Raw genomic sequence first — 21,486 nt, forward strand, 5'->3', positions numbered from 1 at the left:
CTAGAAAATGAAATCTAACTTTGCTGGATGTGGCCTCTTAGTAAAAATATTTAACCTTCTCAATATTACTGCAGGAGTATTTCTCCTCTGGAGCAGTGGTTCTCAACCAGGGATCCGGTGGCTTTGAGCAGGTTCCAGAGGGTCAGCCACCTGTGGCAGGCATTAGACTCACTAGAGCCCTGGGCAGAATGCCAAAGTTTTGCCAGGCAGGACTGCAAGGAATATTGCAGCGCCCTGAGCCCTACCACCTGGGGCTGAAGCCTGAGCAACTTAGCTTTGCGCTGTTCACTGGGCTGTAGGGCTCCAGGCAATTGTCCAGCTTGCTACCTCTTAACACTGGCCCTGGCTTTTATATACAGAAAAACAGTTGTTATGCCACATGTGGGCCGTGGAGTTTTTATAGCATTGTCACAGGGCGGCACAAGTTTCCTTCCCCTTGTTGCTGTGCCGGGGGCTTGGGCTGGCTAAAGAAAGGGTCTCAGATGTCTTTGGCAGGTGCTACACCTGTGTTCTTTTATTTACAGTGGCTGTACAGTCCCAATTCCCCAACACCTGTCCTTGCTCTGACCCCTCACTGGGTCCTCTGGCCTTTGAGGCTTGTATCAACCAGCAAAGACAGAGCTTCAGCCCTCCTATCTTCCTGCCTGGCTCACCTCCTTCCTGAGCTCTTCCCTGGGTTTATAAGCCTTCCCAGTCATCAACACACCTGGTTCCACTAGGCTCAGCAGATGGCACTGAGCCTGCCCTCAGTAGGGCCTGCAGCTGGGCTCCCTGCTAAGGGTCCTGGCCCATACACCCGGCCACCCTCCAGGAAAGCAGGGGGAAGCTGGCTCTTTAGCAGAGCACTCAAAGGTTTTATACCTCTGCCCTTCGACACACCTTCCCCATTTAATGAGCCACCAGGCTCAACCAGCCCTGGCCTCTTCTCAGCCAGACATATTGGCCCTTCAAAGGGGGTTCATTTACCACAGCTGTGGGTTCCTGCAGGTCCTCCCTGGGGTTCTTTAGGTGCTCCCCCCCCATCTCTACAGTAGGGGCAGGTCTCCTGCACATGGCCCTTAGCCTAACAAAGTCCAGTCTGAGTGTTTCCTTGTTGTCATTGTCCTCCTCCTCCTCCCCCCCCCCACCCCGGCCCTCTCTCTAGCATGGTTGGGTGCTTAGGTACCCTGACTCCAGGGTCAGCTGCAGGGCTCCACGTGCCTTGCCTTTCTTGGGCTCACAAGGGCTGCACTCCTGGCCCCCCTTCTGGGGGGGGGGGGGTCCTTCATTACCTCAAAACCAACATTTGGTGGTTTCTTCCCACTGCTGTCTAGGAGTTCTTGCTACTTTGGGGGGGGGGTCTACCAGCCCCCCATCTCCCTTCTCCTCCTTAATCAGGTTCTCCCTCCCACTTCATCAGGATTTCCCTTCCGACTTCCTGTCTTGCAAGAAGGGAGTCCCCAATTGCTTCCCAGCAGGACTGGGTAGGGTAACCTCTCCACTAATCCTACCTGCTACCACCAGAAGCATCCCTGAACCTCCAGGGGAACTCGGGCTATCTGGTAGCTCCAGGTATCTCCATAAACACACAGAAGGACTACCTTTAGCCCCGGAACCATCCAGCATGTCTTCAGCCTACCCTTACGCACCAGTGAGCAGGTGGAGGCGGAGTCCACCAAACCCTTTCGGGGCTTCCTCCCCACCAACACAGGTATTGTGTTTAAGGGCTGATTTCCTGGTCCCTCCCACTCCCCGGTCCACCCGCCCACACTCCATTTGAGGGCAGTCCTGTTTTTTATGGCCAGGGCACCCGCACTGCCAACAGGTCAGCTCACAGCTGCAGGTGGGCCCGGGGTCCGCCCCGCTCTTGGGTGCAGATTCCGGTGGACTCTGTCCAGGTCCTGCTCCCCTAATGGGCTTCACCACCCTTCTGGGTGCCTCCGCTTCAATGTACTCTTCTGTCAGCCAGACTGTATCCACTACGTAGGCCAGCTGATGTCGTCAGACCCAAATGCGTACTGGGTCCAGGAACTCCTGGAGAAATTGATCCAGGATCATTATCTCTTCTGTCTGGGCCGTGGGCCTCAGCTACCTAGTGGCCCAGTCAGTCAACTTCTGGGCAAATGCCCTGGGCCTCAGGCTCTCCATCCAGCAGGACGCCCAAAACTGCTGCCAGTACTTCTCGGTTGAGAGTCCAACCCTGTCCAAGATAGCAGCCTTCACAGTCGCATAGTCTTTGGCTTGGGTGTCTCCCAAAGCCATAAACGGCACATGGGCTTCACCTCCCAGGTACGGGGCTTGCGGCAAGGCCCAACTCAAACTCTCCCAGCCTGCTGCCGTAGCCACCCATTCAAATGTCCCCAGAAAGGTGTATGGGGCCCAGGGCCCCCATCCTGCTGTCTTGGTTCTGTCCCTGTTCGCCAGACTCACCACCCGCTGGAGGATCTGCTGTTGGGCCACCGACTGCTCCTTGATGAACTCTTGGAGGGCCTGATTTTTGTCCCCCGCCATGCTATCAGGGCCTGCCTTTCCGTCTGCTGGGACTGCTGCAGCTCCTGCACTGTAGTAACCAGCCATTTCAGGGTCTCCTCCATACGAGCAGCCACTGGTATCGATCGCTAGGAAGAATCCCGGACAAGCCCCCACTTGTCACAGGGCAGCACAAGTTTCCTTCTCCTTGTAGCTGCATCCTGTGCTTGGGCTGGCCAAAGAAAGGGTCTCAGATGTCTTTGGCAGGTGCTCCATCCGTGTTCTTTTATTTACAGTGGCTGTACAGTCCCAATTGTCCTCGCTCCGACCTCTCACTGGGTCCTCTGGCCTTTGAGGCTTGTATCAGCCAGCAAAGACAGAGCCTCAACCCTCCTATCTTCCTGCGCTCTTCCCTGGGTTTATAAGCCTTCCCAGTCATCAACCCACCTGGTTCCACTAGGCTGAGCAGATGGCACTGAGCCTGCCCTCAGTAGGGCCTGCAGCTGGGCTCCCTGCTAAGGAGCCTGGCCCATACACTCAGCCACCCTACAGGGAAGCAGGGGGAAGCTGGCTCTTTAGCAGGGCACCCAAAAGTTTTATACCTCTGCCCTACGACTAGCATGTTGGGGGGGGGGGGGGTGAGAATGCCTGATCTGGAGTCTTATTGACACCATGGCACTGCAAATGCATCACTGAGTGACAATTGAGAAAAGCAGACTTTTGGATGACCAATTTGAATGTGTATTAAATTGTATAGCTACTCTAATCAGTATTTAAAAGTTCCCTTTGAATGGCTTGTATTAGGGCGGCAACTAAAGGCATAGAATTAAAATACATATCCAACATGGGGGTGTGTGTGTGTTTTTTTTTAAAGTGAACAGGACTTTTCTTTCTGTTAAACTATCAATGGACTGATGGACATTTAATAGTGCAAAGAATAAAGCTTTAGGGTTAGAATAAAGGTGTTGTAAGGATTTTGATGTCTAAAGGCCAATCTGAACAGAAGACTTTGGGAAGCCTCACAGTAACCTCCTGCTGGGTCCCCCCGTTAAGCCCATCTATCAGAGCTGAATATCAAAAACTACATACACACCAAATATAAAAGCCAATAACAGTTTATTTAATTAAGAGAAGAGGAAGGGAGGAGAGGGGAATGGATTAACAACTCTGGAGACTTGAGATACCACTTACACACAGTCATACACTTAATGATATAGATAGATGTTTGTTTACGTGGAAGGTGGCAGGATCCAGACGGCCGAAGCCAGCGATGGACTGATGAGCTCTGACCGTGGACAGCAAATGGAATGGACAGGTATGTATGTATCCCTATCTTAACTCCCACCCTATCCCGCTTTGTGTCGTCTGTGTGTGTAAGACTGAACTAACTACTCAGACTAGGTCCGTGCATGCCACTCTGCTTTCCCAAATAAAAGCATAAACAAACCCAAACCTATTAGTAAATAGCTATTGCAGGCCAATAGCTACTGCCAAGATGGTACTGCAGTGCGAGAGAGCTGGTCACTTGAACCTCTGACCACTTGAAAGCTCCAGAGACCAAGTGTGTGCCTAGCTCCTCCCCTCACACACTTTTATAGGGAGCTGTTGCTGGGCAAACCTAGTGTCTCGCCTCTGTGATTTCCCACCTTTTCTTGGTACCAAGGAACAAGAACCTGACACAAGATGGAGGTTACCTTGTCCTATTACCAAAATAAAATGACCCTTTAAGTTACAGATTTCAATAATTTGGCAGAAGTAAACGGGGTTTAAAACCAAAATTAACAGTGTATATATCATTAAAGATCCAGGTTTTTACACGGTATCAATTGCATATAATGCTTGTTGCCACATTTTCACAGGCCAATGAGAAATGAATAGTTTGCACCAGTTTTTTTTTATTATTATTATTATTAAACAAAGCATATCTGCGCTGTGGGTACACATGGAAATTGTCTGGACAAGGTTCAGTGCTGGTAGTTGGCTGAATGTTGTTTGTGGGTCCACTTCCTATGGAAAATGCTAGTGCTCCTTTTCTCTAAGCAGTAACCATCTATTGCTGCTGTGCATTGCAGCACTTACACTGAAATGATTCATAGTCTATCTGCGCTGGAGCCAAGGTTGTTTTGTGGGAGGGTGAGGCAGTACAACACAAAAAGCCTGACAGGTTGGAGGCAGAGATGCTTAACCATAGATGTTAGGTAATACATAATGAGACAAAAAGAAAAAGGAGGACTTGTGGCACCTTAGAGACTAACAAATTTATTTGAGCATAAGCTTTCGTGAGCTACATCGGATGAAGTGAGCTGTAGCTCACGAAAGCTTATGCTCAAATAAATTTGTTAGTCTCTAAGGTGCCACAAGTCCTCCTTTTTCTTTTTGTGGATACAGACTAACATGGCTGCTACTCTGAAAACTGACATAATGAGACAGTTATCACTCTTAAGTTAGTCTCATTAACCCCTTTTCATAAATGTAACTGATGTCCCAAACTAGGAGAATCTGATGTGTTTGGCTCTTCTGTGGTCCTTATTAGCAGCATATGAGCATTTCTCAGATACATGAATGTAGTCACTCATCTTGTAAGACAGAGTATTCTCATCTCACAGATGAGGAAATGACGACACAGAGAGAAACTGAGTTTCTCAAACTTACTAATGAAAAGTTTGGTAGAGTAAGCACTAAAACATATAACTTCTAACTCCAGTCCCTTAACCTCAAGGTAAGCTTTTCTCTTTGTCAAAGCCCTCCATCAGCATTTGGTGACCACCAGAGAGAAGCCTGCCCATGGTAAATCCTCTGCTCTTGTTCAGCATAAGGGAGAGAAAGGAAAGCAAAAATATTAAATGTCCTTCAGAGGAGACACATTGCAGGGCAGTTCCCTTTCAGCACAGTTCCCTTTCCCTTACCTTGTATCAATGATGGTTGGGTCTCTCTCTACAGGAGAGAATGCCAGCTACAGCATCATATCCTTCCCCTTCCTCAGTCAAGGTCTTTTAGAAAATAAATATTAGGGTGGGGGGTATCTTACTGTTATGAGACTCACACGTGATAGTTTTTCTACTACATTGCCTTCCTCCAGCAATGGACTACCTTTTTCTGTCCTCTGCTCCCTGGGGTCTTGTTAAGCAACATCTCTCACTTGTGATTTATTGCTACAAAAGACAAAAAGGACAAACTTTTTTTTTTTTTTTTCCAAATTGTTCAGTCTGTCTTTAAGGAATGTTAACACTGACCTGATATTTTCAAGGGAAATAAACCTTGTACCTTGTAGTGGCTGTACACCTCTTAATAACCCTGAGAAAATAGGTAATGTTCCACTTTGTCCCTAAGTCCTTAGCTTTAGAGAAGCATGGTACTTGTACATCACTTCCAGACTTCATTATTTATTTCTCACTGCAATATTTTCCATCTTATTGTTTGCTCAAACATCTTTGAACATGCTCTTGCAAACTAGCATCACTTGAGTTTAAAAATAATTCTTTCCACCTGGTTCATTTAAGTATGTAGCTTCTTTAGAAGGAAGATAAATTCTATAGAAACAATTGCCTTGTGTTAATATTAACTTCCCTGAGAAGTTAAATGCAAGTGTGTGCTGCAGAAGTGGGCAATTATGAACACCCGTGTTTAAACAGAAGTTTGTATGTTTATTTTTATTTTTTAAAAAGGCACTACCAAGAAAGGAACTAAAGGCCTCTTCCCTCCCTGGTTTCATTCTGTCATACTCAAGTTTCTAAATACCAAATAGGCCAGATTCTTGTAGCTGTCTTAATAGAACTCAGGACTAAATTCAGGTGAATGAAGGTGCACCCTCTTGCGCCAGCAGTGAATTGGGCCTACAGCTTGTAGAAGCAGCTGGGTTGAATTATGTCAACACCATCAATGATGTTTTACACACAAATAGCCTGATTGTTCATACGTAAAACAGAAGGCTGGTGCTTAACATAGATCTTTTGAAGAAGCTTAATTCTGAGATTATAGCCAGTTGACAATGTCACAAAAAAAATCTATTTTAAAAGCAGAATCGCTCACCTCATACAGAAGGCAAAGGCTTCAGCATGAAGTCTAATCTCTGCCAAAATTAATTTAGCTTCACCATAGCTACTCTATCCTATCTAATAGTTTGGTGCAAGCTCTAGCATATTAGTACATTTTAGGGAACTGTATTATATACAGCTGGCTATTATTGTCAGGGACAATACTGTACCTTTGAGATAAATTAAAAGTAGCAGGTAATGCCTGGGTCCTTCACTTACCCTTTTTTCCTGGGAGAGGCCCAAGCTACCACCAAAACAATGAAGCTGATGACTCTGCCAACATGACCAGAATGGTGGTTCTACTGGTGGATCTCCAATGGGAAGTACTGATCACTCTTCTCTGCTATTCCTTGTATGGCTGCTGTGACAGGGTGCCCGCCTCAATTTGATTACCAGGAGGCAGAGTGTTCAGTGCCTACTTGACCTCCTACAGCATTTATGCTATAGTAATGAAGCTGGGCTGGGGCCCAACGCCTAATCAGGCCCAGGAGAAAAATCAAGGAACTCTGTAAAAGTTGTTCCTCGGGTGGTACTATAGACCTTAAAGAGTACAGTTTTGGATAGAGGCTAGTTTGGTGTTGGACTAGGTGAACACCAATGTGCTCTAGCTCCACCTGGGTGCCTCTCAAGAAAATAAGGCAGGTAGGAGATGGTACATAAGATACAGGTACCCTGCTTCCACAGCTTAGATACCTCAAATGCATGCATAGGTTCTTATGGGGGAAGTAAAATGACTTCTCAAAGCAGAACTGTATTTGCTCCATGAATGTCTGAATTAGCGCAAAACACCATTTCATTTTTTTCTTGGGTATTCTTTAGTACGCATTGTATATTCTTATGGAAACTTTCTTCGCTTCCCTATATCTTTTCACCCAGTTTAACCGTAAAACAAGGCAACAAATTAGAACCATAACTTACAGTCCTTTATATACAGAAGAATATGCATTGTTAGCATTCCCATTAAATATGAAAAGAGGGTTCTATTGCCACGACTAGCACAAGAAAAGCTTGTACAAATGTGCTTTAAATATAAAATGAATATTTCCCAGAGGGATTTTCCTTTTAAGAATTCTGTCACAATTTGACTTGAGAATGCTCAGTTAGGTGGACAAAAATAAGTACTAATCGTTTAACTTGTCATTTATTTTAGGGTTTTCAAAGGCCATTTAAAAATATCTACCAAATATACCCCTAAAGAATTTTAAAAACATTCATGTACAGATTAAAGTCAGCACTGAACCCCTTATGTTCATAAAATGACAATTCTCAAATGAATTTTCACTAGCTCATTATTTATAACAGAGGATACTGGTTAAATCAGCATTATTTTCTAAATAATTTAAAACATACAAACTGATTCAACCAAAACAAGTGCTGAAGGTTCTGGAGTGTTAAGTAGTGTGGCTCACAAGCATTTATGTAGTCTCCAGATCATTTATTAAAGCAAAAGTCACTGTATGCTATGAAAAGCATAGCTTTATTATTTTGTAGTTCTAGTGAAAAGTATATAAAATATTTTAAAGAAGGTTGAAGAGTGTGCAATACAGATCATAACAGTAGCAACCATCAGCTTTTATCCTACCACATGTAAGAAATTTGTAGTGTTAAAACTACACAATTCCCCTAAACTGTGTGATCATTTTATAATTTCAAGGATACAATTAACCACACATCCCTAGAGCATTTCCTGCATTCGGAGTTCAGAATAACCAGCATTCTTGTCTTCACAAAAATAAGTTCATGAGTTATTTGTATCTTGTGTTATCCCAGCCTCAGCGACCATTTTCGAAAAAACTCCTTGCTGAAGTAATAAATTATGTGGGGTATCAAATTCTATAATTCTTCCAGAGCCCAGAACAAGCACTCTGCAATGCAAAAACAAAAAGGTGATGAGGAAAATTGAGCTATTTTTTTCAGCCATACTTTCCAGCCCTATGAAGGTGTGGATTAGGTAGATTTCCTTTAATATGTGAAAATCTCTTTGCAGTAGATAACTCAGAGATTCATGAAGCTGTGAACTCCTGCACAAAAAAAGTTTTTAGAAAATGAAAGTTTGCCTTGTCACCTTAAGTTCTAGAGTGCAATCAACTTTCTCTGGTAAATTAAACGGACTTGCTAGTAACTTGTGTTTGCAACTGGGATAAAATGGAGTTAAAAATTAATTCAGTAATTAGAATAGGAGAAACATTGTAGCACAAATATCAGTCTGTTTACTGTCAGTAACTACTACTAATATAAATATATATGTATTTCATGGTACCATAGATTATATGAGGAAAGTGTCAAGCCAGATCAGCTTTCATGCCTACCAACTTTGACAATGTCTAAATGAAACCACATGTTTTTTAAAACAATATTGAAACTTACCTTTCAGAATCCATGATAGTATGCAACCTGTGGGCTACAGTTAATACTGTGCAGTTGTGAAACTCCCTCCGGATGGTGGACTGCACTAGGTTATCGGTTTCCATGTCAACAGAGGCTGTTGCCTCATCTAAGATCAGAATTTTTGTCTTCCGTAGCAAAGCCCGGGCAAGACAGACAAGCTGCCTCTGCCCAACACTGTTAAACACATTTGAAAACGGTGTCATTTCAATAACTTTGCAAAAGCAATGCTGTGTTCCCACCCACAATAAATGCTAGATAATACCTTGATCAGGTTATTTTGTAGAGAGAAAGCAATGAGTAGGATAATTTTTCAATTGTTAGCAAAACCAGATGCTTACAATCTATTTTAGAGCATATCCCTGGTTCCATTTTCCAGATGGATGCATATTTGCATCCAGTTTCCACATGAACTTAATACCCAGTATTATATTCATGTCCTAATTTGGACATGGGATAAGTTTGAAAGAGACTGATACACAGCAGATGATTATTAAATTATGTATTTTACAAGGGTGGGAGTTGGTTCAGGATGAGAGTTTTAAAAACTCTTATGCTATCTTTGGAAGTGGCATGTCCCATTTTTTGCAGATGCATTCCAATTTATTAACTAACTTTCCATTTCTGCTCTGCTTTTTTAAATTTTGGATTGCCACTCTGCTGCTAAAAGCTTATCAAGCATTTATATAAATTTCTCAGATTTTTAGCAGACTGCAATGGCCTGACTCTTACACTCAGAAATTTTCTATCCTATAAAAAGTGTCACCTTCCTTGGCATATCTTTGAAATAACAAGGCACTGTAAAGAGAAACTAAACAGCTACTTAACTACACTAAGCAAATAATAGAAGATATAATACAGCGCAAACGATAAGTGTTCTCTTGGTTATATTTTGTTCCCTTTCTTTTTCTTCTTACTTTTTATATTGTTACTTTTCTCTCTGATTTCAATTATTCTGTTTGTGGCAGTCCTTTCCCTGCCTTGGACTATTTGCTCATTTCTCAAACACCTATAATAGATTTTAAGGCCAGAAAAGACCATCAGATCATCTGGTCTGACCTCTTGTGTAACCTGGCCATAAAATTTCACCCAGTTACTATTTAGCTAAGTGCCCACAAATTGCTTTACAAGAGTAATTCTATTTAGAATGAGGGAGTCACTTTTGTGACATGGAAAAATATTAGAATACTGTCATGTAGAATGTATTGAAGGAAAATCAAGTTAGCACACCAGAAGAGCTCCCTTGCCAGTAGATATTAAAAATTTTATACCTGAGATTTTCACCACCTTCTGAAATCTCATGAAGGAGTTTCTTTGGGAGTGACTGGACAAAATTCTTTAAGTCACACAACTCCACTGCCTCCCACAGCTCATGATCAGAATATTTTCCAAAGGGATCCAAGTTAGATTGAAGGGTCCCAGAGAACAAGACGGGGTCCTAAGAAATAATATAAAATGCCTAAGCAGTAGCATCACAAATCTTAAAAAAACAAAACAATGTTTTTCAACAAACACTCACAGGAATGTTAGGATTTTAATGAAGGTATTCTAGAAATAATACTTTTTAAAAGGCAAACTATAATATTTGAAATCTGAGTGAAAAGGCAAAACTAGCTATGCTCAAATTATTTAACACCACAAAGCCTAAAGGGGAGGGAGAGAGTGGTCTAGTCTATGTCTTTGGTAAATGAAAATACATATTCAAAAATATGTATTAAAAAAGAAGAATGTGTACAGTTAGCAAAGAACATTGTTTGTTTTTTAAAAAAAAATCTACTAGCTTTCTATAAATATATCCTGTGGGCCAGTTTTTTTAAACTGTGGGCCAGTTTTTTTAAAGATATTTGGGCACATAAAGAGGCAGATAGGCAAAAGCAGGTAAGTGCTATTGAAAATCCCAGTAGGTGTCTATCTGCATCTTTAGGAACTTAAACCTCTTAAGAATCTGGTTTTGTGCTTTTACATGACAAGGATTTAATATTCAATTGAAATCACCTACTATAAGGCTACTTTTGATTTTGCGATATGACCATTATTATTATTTGATTACATCCAAAGCTCTCTTTTCTTGGGGTATACCTGTTAATGAGTAACTTTGGAGTTTTCAATATTAGCCATAATTTCAGTAATAATATCCTGATTTATCTTTCCTCTGGTGAATTGGTACAAAATGGGGCCTTTCTTATAGTTACAGTTTCAGCCTTTGGGATTTAGAATTTCTTCACAGATATGCAATAGCTAATGTTTGAATGAAAGACAAGTGTCTATTCGGAAACAGATTTTACCTGTGGAATAATGTTAAGATTGCCACGTAGATCATGTAGTCCAATAGTTGATATATCAATTCCATCTATAATTATTTTGCCTCCGTCTCGCTCTATAATTCTAAACAAGCAATTTGTGAGTGTTGATTTACCAGCTCCTGTTCTTCCTACAATTCCAACCTGGAACAAGATATTAGCTTTAAAAGAAAAACTAATAATGGAGAGTTTAGTAAACTAATGCCTTCAATTTCTTTTTAGTGACTTTAAACACTGTAGATAGATATCATGAGTTATAAAAGAACACTGCCCCTTTGTCCATAGCTCAGTGGTTTAGGTCCCACCTCAGATTTTCCTTAACTCACTCACGCTTTGGTTGGGAATCATCATCAGGATCCTGACTATCCAGTTTTCTCTGGGGTAGGAGGGAATTCCCAAAGAAGTGTTTTCTGGTACCCACTCGAAAGCTAACATTCCCATCTGCTGGCATTGCAGCAGCACAGAAATTTAGGGCCAGATTGTGATCCCCTGGCTCACCACACGAGTAGTTCCTTTGGCCCATGACTTTGTTCATACTGTTTCTGGAGATAGACTAACCTAACTATGGTTGGTGCTCAAACAAGAAATAAAAGGATCTGTGTTAATACTGCCCTCATTAAAAACATAAGTAATAATTTACCATACATAAAAGACAAAAAAGAAAAATAAATGGCTGGAAAACATTTGTTTTCATGCACCTAAAATGGAGAGCAAAAGATTATTAAAAGTCATTTTACCAAAAAATTGGCTGCATAAGTTTCGTGTGAGGCACTCAACACTTGACAGGATTGGCTTCTAATTGGCATTACTAATCAAGCTACACTATAACTTGAAACTAAAGTCTGTCATTTAAAAGCCTTGGTCCAGATCTTCGGCTTCTGTAAATTAGAGGAGTCGTATTCAAGTCAGTTGAGCTACATCAATTTACACCATATGAGCATCTGTCCCCTTGTATCTAATGTTGCTATTAATAAAACTTAGATTAAAATATACTTTTCCCATTGGCTGCGCAACCATTTAGAAAATAGTTTCACAAATTCTAATAGCTTATTATTTACATACCCAGTAAGAATTATCCTAATTTGGACTCCTTCAGTTATGCTTTTATACATGAAATCTATTGAATGTAGAAAGTTAAGGAGCCAATTAAACTATTTTTGATTATTTCATATTATGTACAATACCTTCTCTTTACTGTGCGTTTGGAAGGAGACATCCTGTAGGGCCAAATCAAGACCTGTTCTATACCGAGCTTGGTAATTAATGAACTCTATTATTCCTTTACTGGGCCATCCCATCGGGGGCCTTTTAGACATTATCCAGGGGGCCTGAAATTAAATTAACATTGTTTTAGTGCACTGTTTTACATTTTTACAAGCCACTTAGAATACTTTATGCAACCCACTTATAGTTTTAAAAATACAAGTAAACACATGCTGATGACTCAGACTCAGTCCAATGCACTGAGAAGTCAGACAACTTCTTGGACATCAGGATTTTTAATTAAAAATACTTCACCAAATGCAGAGGCGTTGCATGATCCTCCTCAGTAACCAGACTCAGACAAAGATTGCACATATTCATTTAGAGAGCAACCTTGATTATTCTACCAACTCACAGGCCTGAGTTTTGAAAGAGACTCAGGCTTCCAAGGCCCTGGCTATTAATACTTTGTAATACATTCACTATTCTCAGCAAGTACAGCCTGCACCTTTCTAACAACTTTATTCATGTCTGCAATGCCACTTACTTTGAAAAAAATGCATAGGACACACTGTTCACACTATATCAGGAGTGAACCCATGCTAGTTAAGGTCAGGAATCACTTTGGCTTATTTGGCCCACTATGGGAAGTAGCAGTATTTGAGAATGACTGCCCTCGCTCTTGGAAGTCTGGAGCCCAAACCACTGAAGCCACCATAGAGGAGCTTAGACAGCACAGAGGAGAGGGACATTCTGTGAAGCCAGCCCTTCTTATACCTCAGCAGGTTTGTTCTCCTCTCATGGAAGCAGAGGGGAACACTCCAGCCTAGAACTGTGATAGGCAACTATTATTCTAGTTACAGTAATTCATCAAATATCCACTCCTACCTTGCAACTTTTGTATCAGCCTAGTAGCAAAGGTTTTGATGATGGCAGATATCTCATGCTCTGTAGTGAATGGAACATACCATGTATCATTGCACCACTGTATATTTCTGAATTTCAATCATCGGGTGTGATTGCAACTCATGTAGACATACCCAAAGAGCTGGATTAGCAGTGAAGCCGTGACAGCATGGCTTCTTCATGGGCTGTACAAACTCTCCTGGGTAATTACTCTGGCAACTACCCTGCACTGAAGTCCATGCTGCTGTGACTTCACTGCTCCAGTAGCCAAGCTAGCTAGCTAAACTGTCTCAGGTTCATCTACCTGAGCTGTCATCACACTCCGTGACTGTAGTATAGATATACCCACAGACAAATTCAGATAGTAGTTCATGATGAGACTTACATAAAATAAATCTTAAATCTCTATTTGTTTGTTTCTAACTACAATAGCTACCACAAAGTCTGATGTCAAGAAACTTATTGGTCAACATTAAAAATACAAAACTGTTCTGACCATTAGTGTGAAGAGAAAGTCAAATACATTAGCTCATGAATGTATCACACTTTGAGAATGTACGTATATTATTAATTATAAGACGCATTTGTATTAGTCAGTCAATTTATTTTCTTTTTATCAGTTAGCCACTAGCTTATACACATATATGAAATAGTATCCAACTACTAAGTTTATATTCAGTCTTCTAAAATGCTCACCTCTTTGTCCATTTTTTCATATTCACAAACTCTTTCAATGGAAACTCCATTAGTTTCAATTTCACATGCTTTACGCACCCAAAAATTCAGACTTTGAGTTATCTGAAAAAGATAAGATATATTCATGAGATGGTCTAGGTTTACCTGGTCCTGCCACAGCATAGTGGGCTGGACTTAATGTCTTCTTGAGGCCCCCTTCAACCCTACATTTCTATGATTCATTTCACAGAATGTATTAAAATTGTTTGGTCTTCGTAAACAGCATAATATATTTCAGAAATGTATTATGGATAGTAAGAAACAGCATCAAAACACAATATCAGCTGCTTAGATAGTTCCAGAAGATGCAGAGCACAAGTCAGGAGTTGGTATGCAAAGCTGGCTTTAAGCTTCCACTTTCACTGCATTTATCCCAGTGTTACTCCGAGCACTTCTTCCACCATTTGCTGTGTTAGAAAAACTAGGTCAGGATCAGTGTAGGGTACAGGGCACCCTGGCTATCACCTTTTCCCCAGTAACCAAGCTCCCCTTCTGTGTTACCCTGGCTGAAAGAGGAAGTGTAGGTTTATGAGCCTGTGTTGTATGTATACTGTTGCAGTATTCCCTTTACACTGGGACAATCCTCCCTGAGCCGCTTACACAAGTATCTTAGCAGCGAGACAAAAGCAGCTGCAGTGCACCTAGGGATCGGGTCCAGAGTATCTGCCAAATCACTTCTATCCTTAAGCACTGAGAAGCTATTTTTGCAAGTACTAGTGCTACCTAGTCCAGTATTGGCAAGTTAATGCAGTGGACACTAATTTTATACGTCAATTCTCACAGTTGCCATGTGATGGCTGCTCATTTACAGCAGTACAAAATTGGTCTATTTTAAACTGTTCTAAGACATTGTACATTATAGATCAGAACTAGAAATTAAACTTTAACAAAACTGGTCAGTGACACAATGGGTTAATAAACTAGCCATCCTAGGTTAAATTGTTGTTCTGAGGTAGGAATATTTAATGATGAACCTAAAGGCTTCTTAACACAAAAAAACAGCTATACTGAGAGCCCATATTTAACCAAATGTGTATAAGATTAAAAGTACAAAAAAAATTAACATTATTGAAAGCTAGTTTGTAATATACCTATCTGCAAAGACCTGAGTTCAGAGCTGTGATCCTCCAGTTAAGATGCCTGTGTTCTGGTGTTAAAGCATAAAAGAAATGACATACCCTTTCCTGTGCTGATGCAATCTGTTGCAGGGAAATCACAGAACATTGAATTCAGATCTTATCAGGTATAAAGTCTTGTGGTAGCCAGTATCATCTTCATGGGTATAGTGATATATGTCTATGGTACTTTACCCCAAAGAACATACATTCTTAATTTTAGACCACAGGATGAGTGAGAGAGAGCGGGAAAGTACACAGGTGATAGGACCAAACTGTCAAGATATTGTGGATGTGTGGGTTTTTAAAACTCTTTAAATCATAAGGGTTTATTGTCTCTCTAGCCATTAATCAACATAGGTCTAGCCCTCCTTATTAAAAGGGACATGCTTGTCAAATGTGGTCCCAATTATGCTACTTTTTTTTTCTTTTTTAATAAAATAGGCCAGTAGAAATGTTTCCATTAAATACTTCAATACCAATACAAAACTCATTTTTAAACCAACCTCTTCCTTGCAATGATGGCAACCTAAATATTTCAGCATTATGCTAGTGCACCAGAACTAGAAAGTACGCATCTGAAAACACGAGTGCAATTGACTAGACTACTTCCCTTCTCCAAGCTAGCAAAATACTAAAAGTAAGCCATGCAGTGTAGTAAGTTTAATATTTACAATTCTGTTTCAATATTCCAATATTTTGTTGTTGCATTTAAACCTATCAATATTTGAATTGTTAATAATACATAAACTTCCACAATTAGAGTAAATTCAAAGAAAAACACATAGTAGTGATAGTACATTCTGCTCAGTTACATCCATGAGATTAAAAATTGCACAGATGTAACTGTGCAGAATTTGGCCTACTAAATTTTACCCCAATCATTCTTGCCTTCCATATGAAATATTGTAGAAGCATCAAAACTATACCATAACTTACATTCAGTGCATATGATATGGATAAACCCACTGTAGAGGAATTAATTGTATTTCCAGCCAGCACTGCAAACAAGGCAGCAAAGAAAACCATCAGGTTTCCTAAAAACTCAAGCCTGACAGCCAACCACCTGTAGTCAATGTAGCCAGGGAAAAAAAAAAAAAAAGGATTTATCTAAAGAAATTTTATTATGGAACATTGATATAGTAAAATATCAACAATTATCTCTTATAGCACCTTTCATCAACATGCTTTACAAAGAAGGTAAGTATCATTATCTCCATTTTACAGATGGGGAAACTGAGGCACAGAGCAGGTAAGTGACTTGCCCAAGATTACCCAATAGGCCAGTGGCAGAGCTGGAACAGTCCAGTGCGCTGTCAGCTAGGCCAGACTTCTCCCCAATCCATATAAATAGACAGCAACTCCATAAGTAAGGCAGTTTATAATTCTCCTCTTCCAGCAGCTGTTAGTAGACTTCATTGTTGTAGAATATTCTCATCTCAGAGCAAGCATATCTATCTCCTATAAATTAATTGGATTCTTGCACACAGAGGACGACATACCCTATTGCTTAGATACAAACCAGGAAGCCAGTACTAAGAGTGCTGAACAAGTTACAGTGCTTACACACATTTTAGGATTATTTTAATCTCTTAACGAGCCTGCTCCCATCAAAGCTTATTATTTTAGCCACTGATCTAAACAGGATCAGGATTTGGCCCACTGTGCATAACTTCTATAAATTCTAGATCGTTAATACAGTACCTGTTTGAGATAACATTGTTGTAAAAGCAAACCAAGTTCTCATTCACCACATCTTTGTTTTGTCTAATGAATCTTTCTTGGTGTCCAAATGCTCGGATTGTAGAAAGTCCTAAGAGAGTTTCACTGAAGTGGGAGATCACAGGAGAATGTGATGCCCCAGCTAATCGTCGGATTTGTCGTGAACTAGCTATGTAGTATCGCTAAGGAAACAACACATACAAAAGAGGCAGATTCTAAGTTACTATAAGGGTTGGAAAAAAAGTTTCACACAGCTTTGAAACTTCAAGTACAATTTGTGGATTATTTTCATATCATAATAAAAAAACTCAAACAATTTTAGCACAAAACTTTTCAAAAATTTCTCTTTAATTCATAGGGGTGGACAATGTCTGTGCTTTATTGCAATAACCAGGCATGTAAACTACTGGGAGGGCTAGCAGTAAGAGTAGTGTCATTTCCAAAATTGCCATCACTCCTGTTGCAACATACACCCTCTGAAGAGATGAACTAAGTTTTACACTGGAATTTCCTGACTTATGTTCAAATGAAGGCCCCACCTTAAGTTTCATCAGTATAATTATGTATATTCTCAAATCTTGATCGCCTCTCTGCTCCCTCATTTATATCTATTAGCATATACATTATGCTACATTATGAACATGTCTGACATCAACAGAGCCTTGAGCGGAGATAGGGAAGCCGATGTTTCAAAGGACAGTTTTTCTGACACATTAAAACGACAGTTGAAATTTAGTTAAGGGATTTCTCTAAGTTCCTGTTCCTCAATGCTATAATTCATATCTGTGCTATGTATTTTCTTGAAGCAAGCTACAAATATCTGCATGTGTTGTCCCAGGGTAGCACACACCCTACTTCAGTTTTTGCTTTGACTCTCTGTCTTTCCATATCACATGCCCATTCTTTTGTCATACAATTTTATTGGTTTTCTTAGAGGGACTACAATATAATATCTTACAAGAGAAAAAAAGATGGGCAGGAAAGAATGGAAGTCACTAAAAAATACAGGCATTACCATGGTGGATAAAAATCAAGGATTTAAAAAAAAATCGTGTTTTTTTTAATTTAAATTGTTTTTTCTTGAAAATACTTTTTGAGGAAAAAACCTATCTAAAGATAGTTTTAATTAAAATACATGATAGCTCAAAGATATCTTATCATGGAACAGGGATTATAAATTCTAATTCTATAGTATGAGACAATATATTCATGTAATGTTTAAGAAAAGTTTTGTAAATGAGTTCCAATAGTTCATGGATTAGGGACCCAATCTTATGGGTTCCAGGGGCTTCTGTATAGATTATTTAGGTTAATCTTTCTATCTACCCAATGGGACTCAGGGCTAAGTCTAGAAGATACCATCACAGATGCTTAGTTTTGCAGTTCTCAAACTGTGTATTTGTGTCTCCAGAGATAACATGTTTGTTAACAGCAAAAATGTTTTAAAATAAATAAATAAATATATTGTCACGGTTCCTCCCCCACTCTGAACTCTAGGGTACAGATGTGGGGACCTGCATGAAAAACCTCCTAAGCTTATCTTTACCAGCTTAGGTCAAAACTTCCCCCCAAGGTACAAAATATTACACCTTGGACTGGCCGCTACCACCACCAAACTAATACTGGTTACTGGGGAAGAGCTGTTTGGACGCGTCCTTCCCCCCAAAATACTTCCCAAAACCTTGCACCCCACTTCCTGGACAAGGTTTGGTAAAAAGCCTCACCAATTTGCCTAGGTGACTACAGATCCAGACCCTTGGATCTTAAGAACACTGAACAATCCTCCCAACACTTGCACCCCCCTTTTCCTGGGAAATGTTGGATAAAAAGCCTCACCAATTTGCATAGGTGACCACAGACCCAAACCCTTGGATCTAGAACAATGAAAAAGCATTCAGTGTTTTACAAGAAGACTTTTAATAAAAAATAGAAGTAAATAGAAATAAAGAAATCCCCCCTGTAAAATCAGGATGGTAGATATCTTACAGGGTAATTAGATTCAAAACATAGAGAACCCCTCTAGGCAAAACCTTAAGTTACAAAAAAGATACACAGACAGAAATAGTTATTCTATTCAGCACAATTCTTTTCTCAGCCATTTAAAGAAATCATAATCTAACACATACCTAGCTAGATTACTTACTAAAAGTTCTAAGACTCCATTCCTGTTCTGTCCCTGGCCAAGACGACTACAGACAGACCCAGACCCTTTGTTTCTCTCCCTCCTCCCAGCTTTTGAAAGTATCTTGTCTCCTCATTGGTCATTTTGGTCAGGTGCCAGCGAGGTTACCTTTAGCTTCTTAACCCTTTACAGGTGAGAGGAGCTTTCCCCTGGCCAGGAGGGATTTCAAAGGGGTTTACCCTTCCCTTTATATTTATGATACGCCCCCCAAATCTCAGCTAGGGTGAAACACTGGCTGGGATTTCTTCCTGGAGCTCTAGGAAAACAGAGTTAATAAGACACATGCACCTCTAAATATACTACCAAGTACATAAAGACTAACAATATTTTCCACATCTCAAGGACAATTTTAACCAGTTGATTCTGGGAAACTTTCACGGGAGAGTGCATCAGCCACTTTGTTAGAAGCTCCTGAGATGTGTTGGATGTCGAAATCAAAATCTTGGAGAGCTAAACTCCACCGAAGAAGTTTTTTGTTAGTTTCTTTGACGGTGTGAAGCCACTTTAGTGCAGCATGGTCGGTTTGCAGGTGGAAACGCCGTCCCCAAACATATGGGCGTAGCTTTTCCAGAGCGTAGACAATGGCATAACATTCTTTTTCAGTGACTGACCAGTTGCTTTCCCTCTCAGACAGTTTTTTGCTGAGAAACACTACAGGGTGGAATTCTTGATCAGGTCCTTTCTGCATTAAAACTGCTCCCACACCACGCTCGGATGCATCTGTGGTTACTAGGAACGGTTTGTCAAAGTCTGGGGCCCTTAGGACAGGGTCAGACATGAGTGTCGCTTTAAGCTTGTTAAAGGCCTTCTGACACTTTCCGGTCCACTGAACAGCATTTGGCTGTTTCTTTTTGGTTAGGTCTGTCAGTGGGGCAGCGATTTGGCTGTAGTGCGGTACAAATCGTCTGTAATAACCGGCCAAGCCTAAGAAGGACTGAACCTGTTTCTTTGACTTTGGGACAGGCCACTTTTGGATAGCATCCACTTTGGCCTGTAGGGGGCTGATAGTTCCTTGACCCACCTGGTGTCCAAGGTAAGTCACTCTGTTTAGGCCTATTTGACACTTCTTAGCCTTAACAGTTAGTCCTGCCTCCCTTATGCGCTCAAGGACTTTTTGTAGATGTTCCAGGTGGTCTGCCCAGGAATCCGAAAATATGGCCACATCGTCAAGGTAGGCGACTGCATATTCTCCTAATCCCGCTAGGAGACCATCTACAAGTCTTTGGAAAGTGGCGGGTGCATTTCGCAGCCCGAAAGGGAGTACATTAAATTCATACAGCCCGAGATGTGTGATGAAGGCTGATCTTTCCTTGGCAGATTCATCTAGCGGTACCTGCCAGTACCCCTTGGTTAAGTCCAAGGTAGAGATGAACTGGGCCCGTCCCAGTTTCTCTAATAGTTCATCAGTGCATGGCATTGGATAGTTGTCTGGGCGAGTTACAGCATTTAGCTTACGGTAGTCCACGCAAAAACGTATTTCCCCATCTGGTTTGGGAACTAGAACCACTGGAGATGCCCATGCACTTTCAGAGGGGCGGATTACACCCATCTGTAACATATCCTGGATCTCCCGTTCTATAGCAGTTTTAGCTTGAGGAGACACCCGGTAAGGGTGGACCCTAATTGGGTGAGCATTACCTGTGTCAATGGAGTGGTATGCCCGTTCAGTCAGTCCTGGGGTGGCTGAGAACGTTGGCGCGTAGCTAGTGCACAGCTCCTGGATCTGCTGTCGCTGCATACGCCCAAGGGTCATGGAGAGGTTCACCTCTTCCACACCACCAGCACATTTCCCTTCGTAATAGACACCTTCAGGCCACTCAGCGTCGTCTCCTCCCTGGGCTGTAAACTGACAAACCTTTAATTCTCTGGAATAAAAGGGCTTTAGAGAATTAATATGATACACCTTAGGCTTTCGGTTGGAGGTGGGGAATGCTATGAGATAATTAACAGCTCCCAGGCGCTCCTGGACCACGAATGGCCCTTCCCACGATGCTTCCATTTTATGGGCCTGGAGCGCCTTTAAGACCATGACCTGGTCTCCTACTTTGAAGGAACGCTCTCTGGCATGTTTATCATACCAGGCTTTTTGCTCTTTTTGAGCATCCTGTAAGTTTTCTCTAGCAAGGGCTAAAGAGGTTCGGATGGTGTTTTGTAGGTTGGTTACAAAGTCCAGAATGTTAGTTCCTGGAGAAGGTGTAAATCCCTCCCATTGCTGCTTCACCAACTGCAATGGCCCCTTAACCTCACGGCCATATACAAGTTCAAATGGGGAAAACCCTAAATTGGGATGTGGTACAGCTCTGTAGGCAAAGAGCAACTGCTGCAATACTAGGTCCCAATCATTGGAGTGCTCATTTACGAATTTACGTATCATGGCCCCCAAAGTTCCATTAAACTTCTCCACCATGCCATTTGTTTGATGATGGTAAGGAGTGGCAACCAAGTGATTTACCCCA

The 21,486-nt window shown here is 41.2% G+C and overlaps 1 protein-coding gene across 3 annotated transcripts in view; it reads right to left on the reverse strand.

Moving 5' to 3' along the window:
* Nucleotides 1–7,604: 7,604 nt before the first annotated feature.
* Nucleotides 7,605–21,486, reverse strand: part of LOC140894923 (multidrug resistance-associated protein 1) — a 71,862-nt gene continuing 57,980 nt past the window's right edge. For all 3 annotated transcript variants that reach the window (XM_073303853.2, XM_073303835.2, XM_073303844.2), the window contains 8 exons: nt 16,831–17,030; nt 16,066–16,192; nt 13,973–14,074; nt 12,352–12,495; nt 11,153–11,311; nt 10,139–10,305; nt 8,850–9,044; nt 7,605–8,347 (listed from right to left, as the gene is read on the reverse strand). In XM_073303853.2, coding sequence (XP_073159954.1) covers nt 8,221–8,347; nt 8,850–9,044; nt 10,139–10,305; nt 11,153–11,311; nt 12,352–12,495; nt 13,973–14,074; nt 16,066–16,192; nt 16,831–17,030 — 1,221 coding nt within the window. In that variant the 3' untranslated portion in view covers nt 7,605–8,220. The remainder of the gene's footprint in view (nt 8,348–8,849; nt 9,045–10,138; nt 10,306–11,152; nt 11,312–12,351; nt 12,496–13,972; nt 14,075–16,065; nt 16,193–16,830; nt 17,031–21,486) is intronic.

Source organism: Lepidochelys kempii, chromosome 1 (assembly GCF_965140285.1).
Source record: "Lepidochelys kempii isolate rLepKem1 chromosome 1, rLepKem1.hap1, whole genome shotgun sequence".
Classification (NCBI taxonomy): domain Eukaryota; kingdom Metazoa; phylum Chordata; order Testudines; family Cheloniidae; genus Lepidochelys; species Lepidochelys kempii.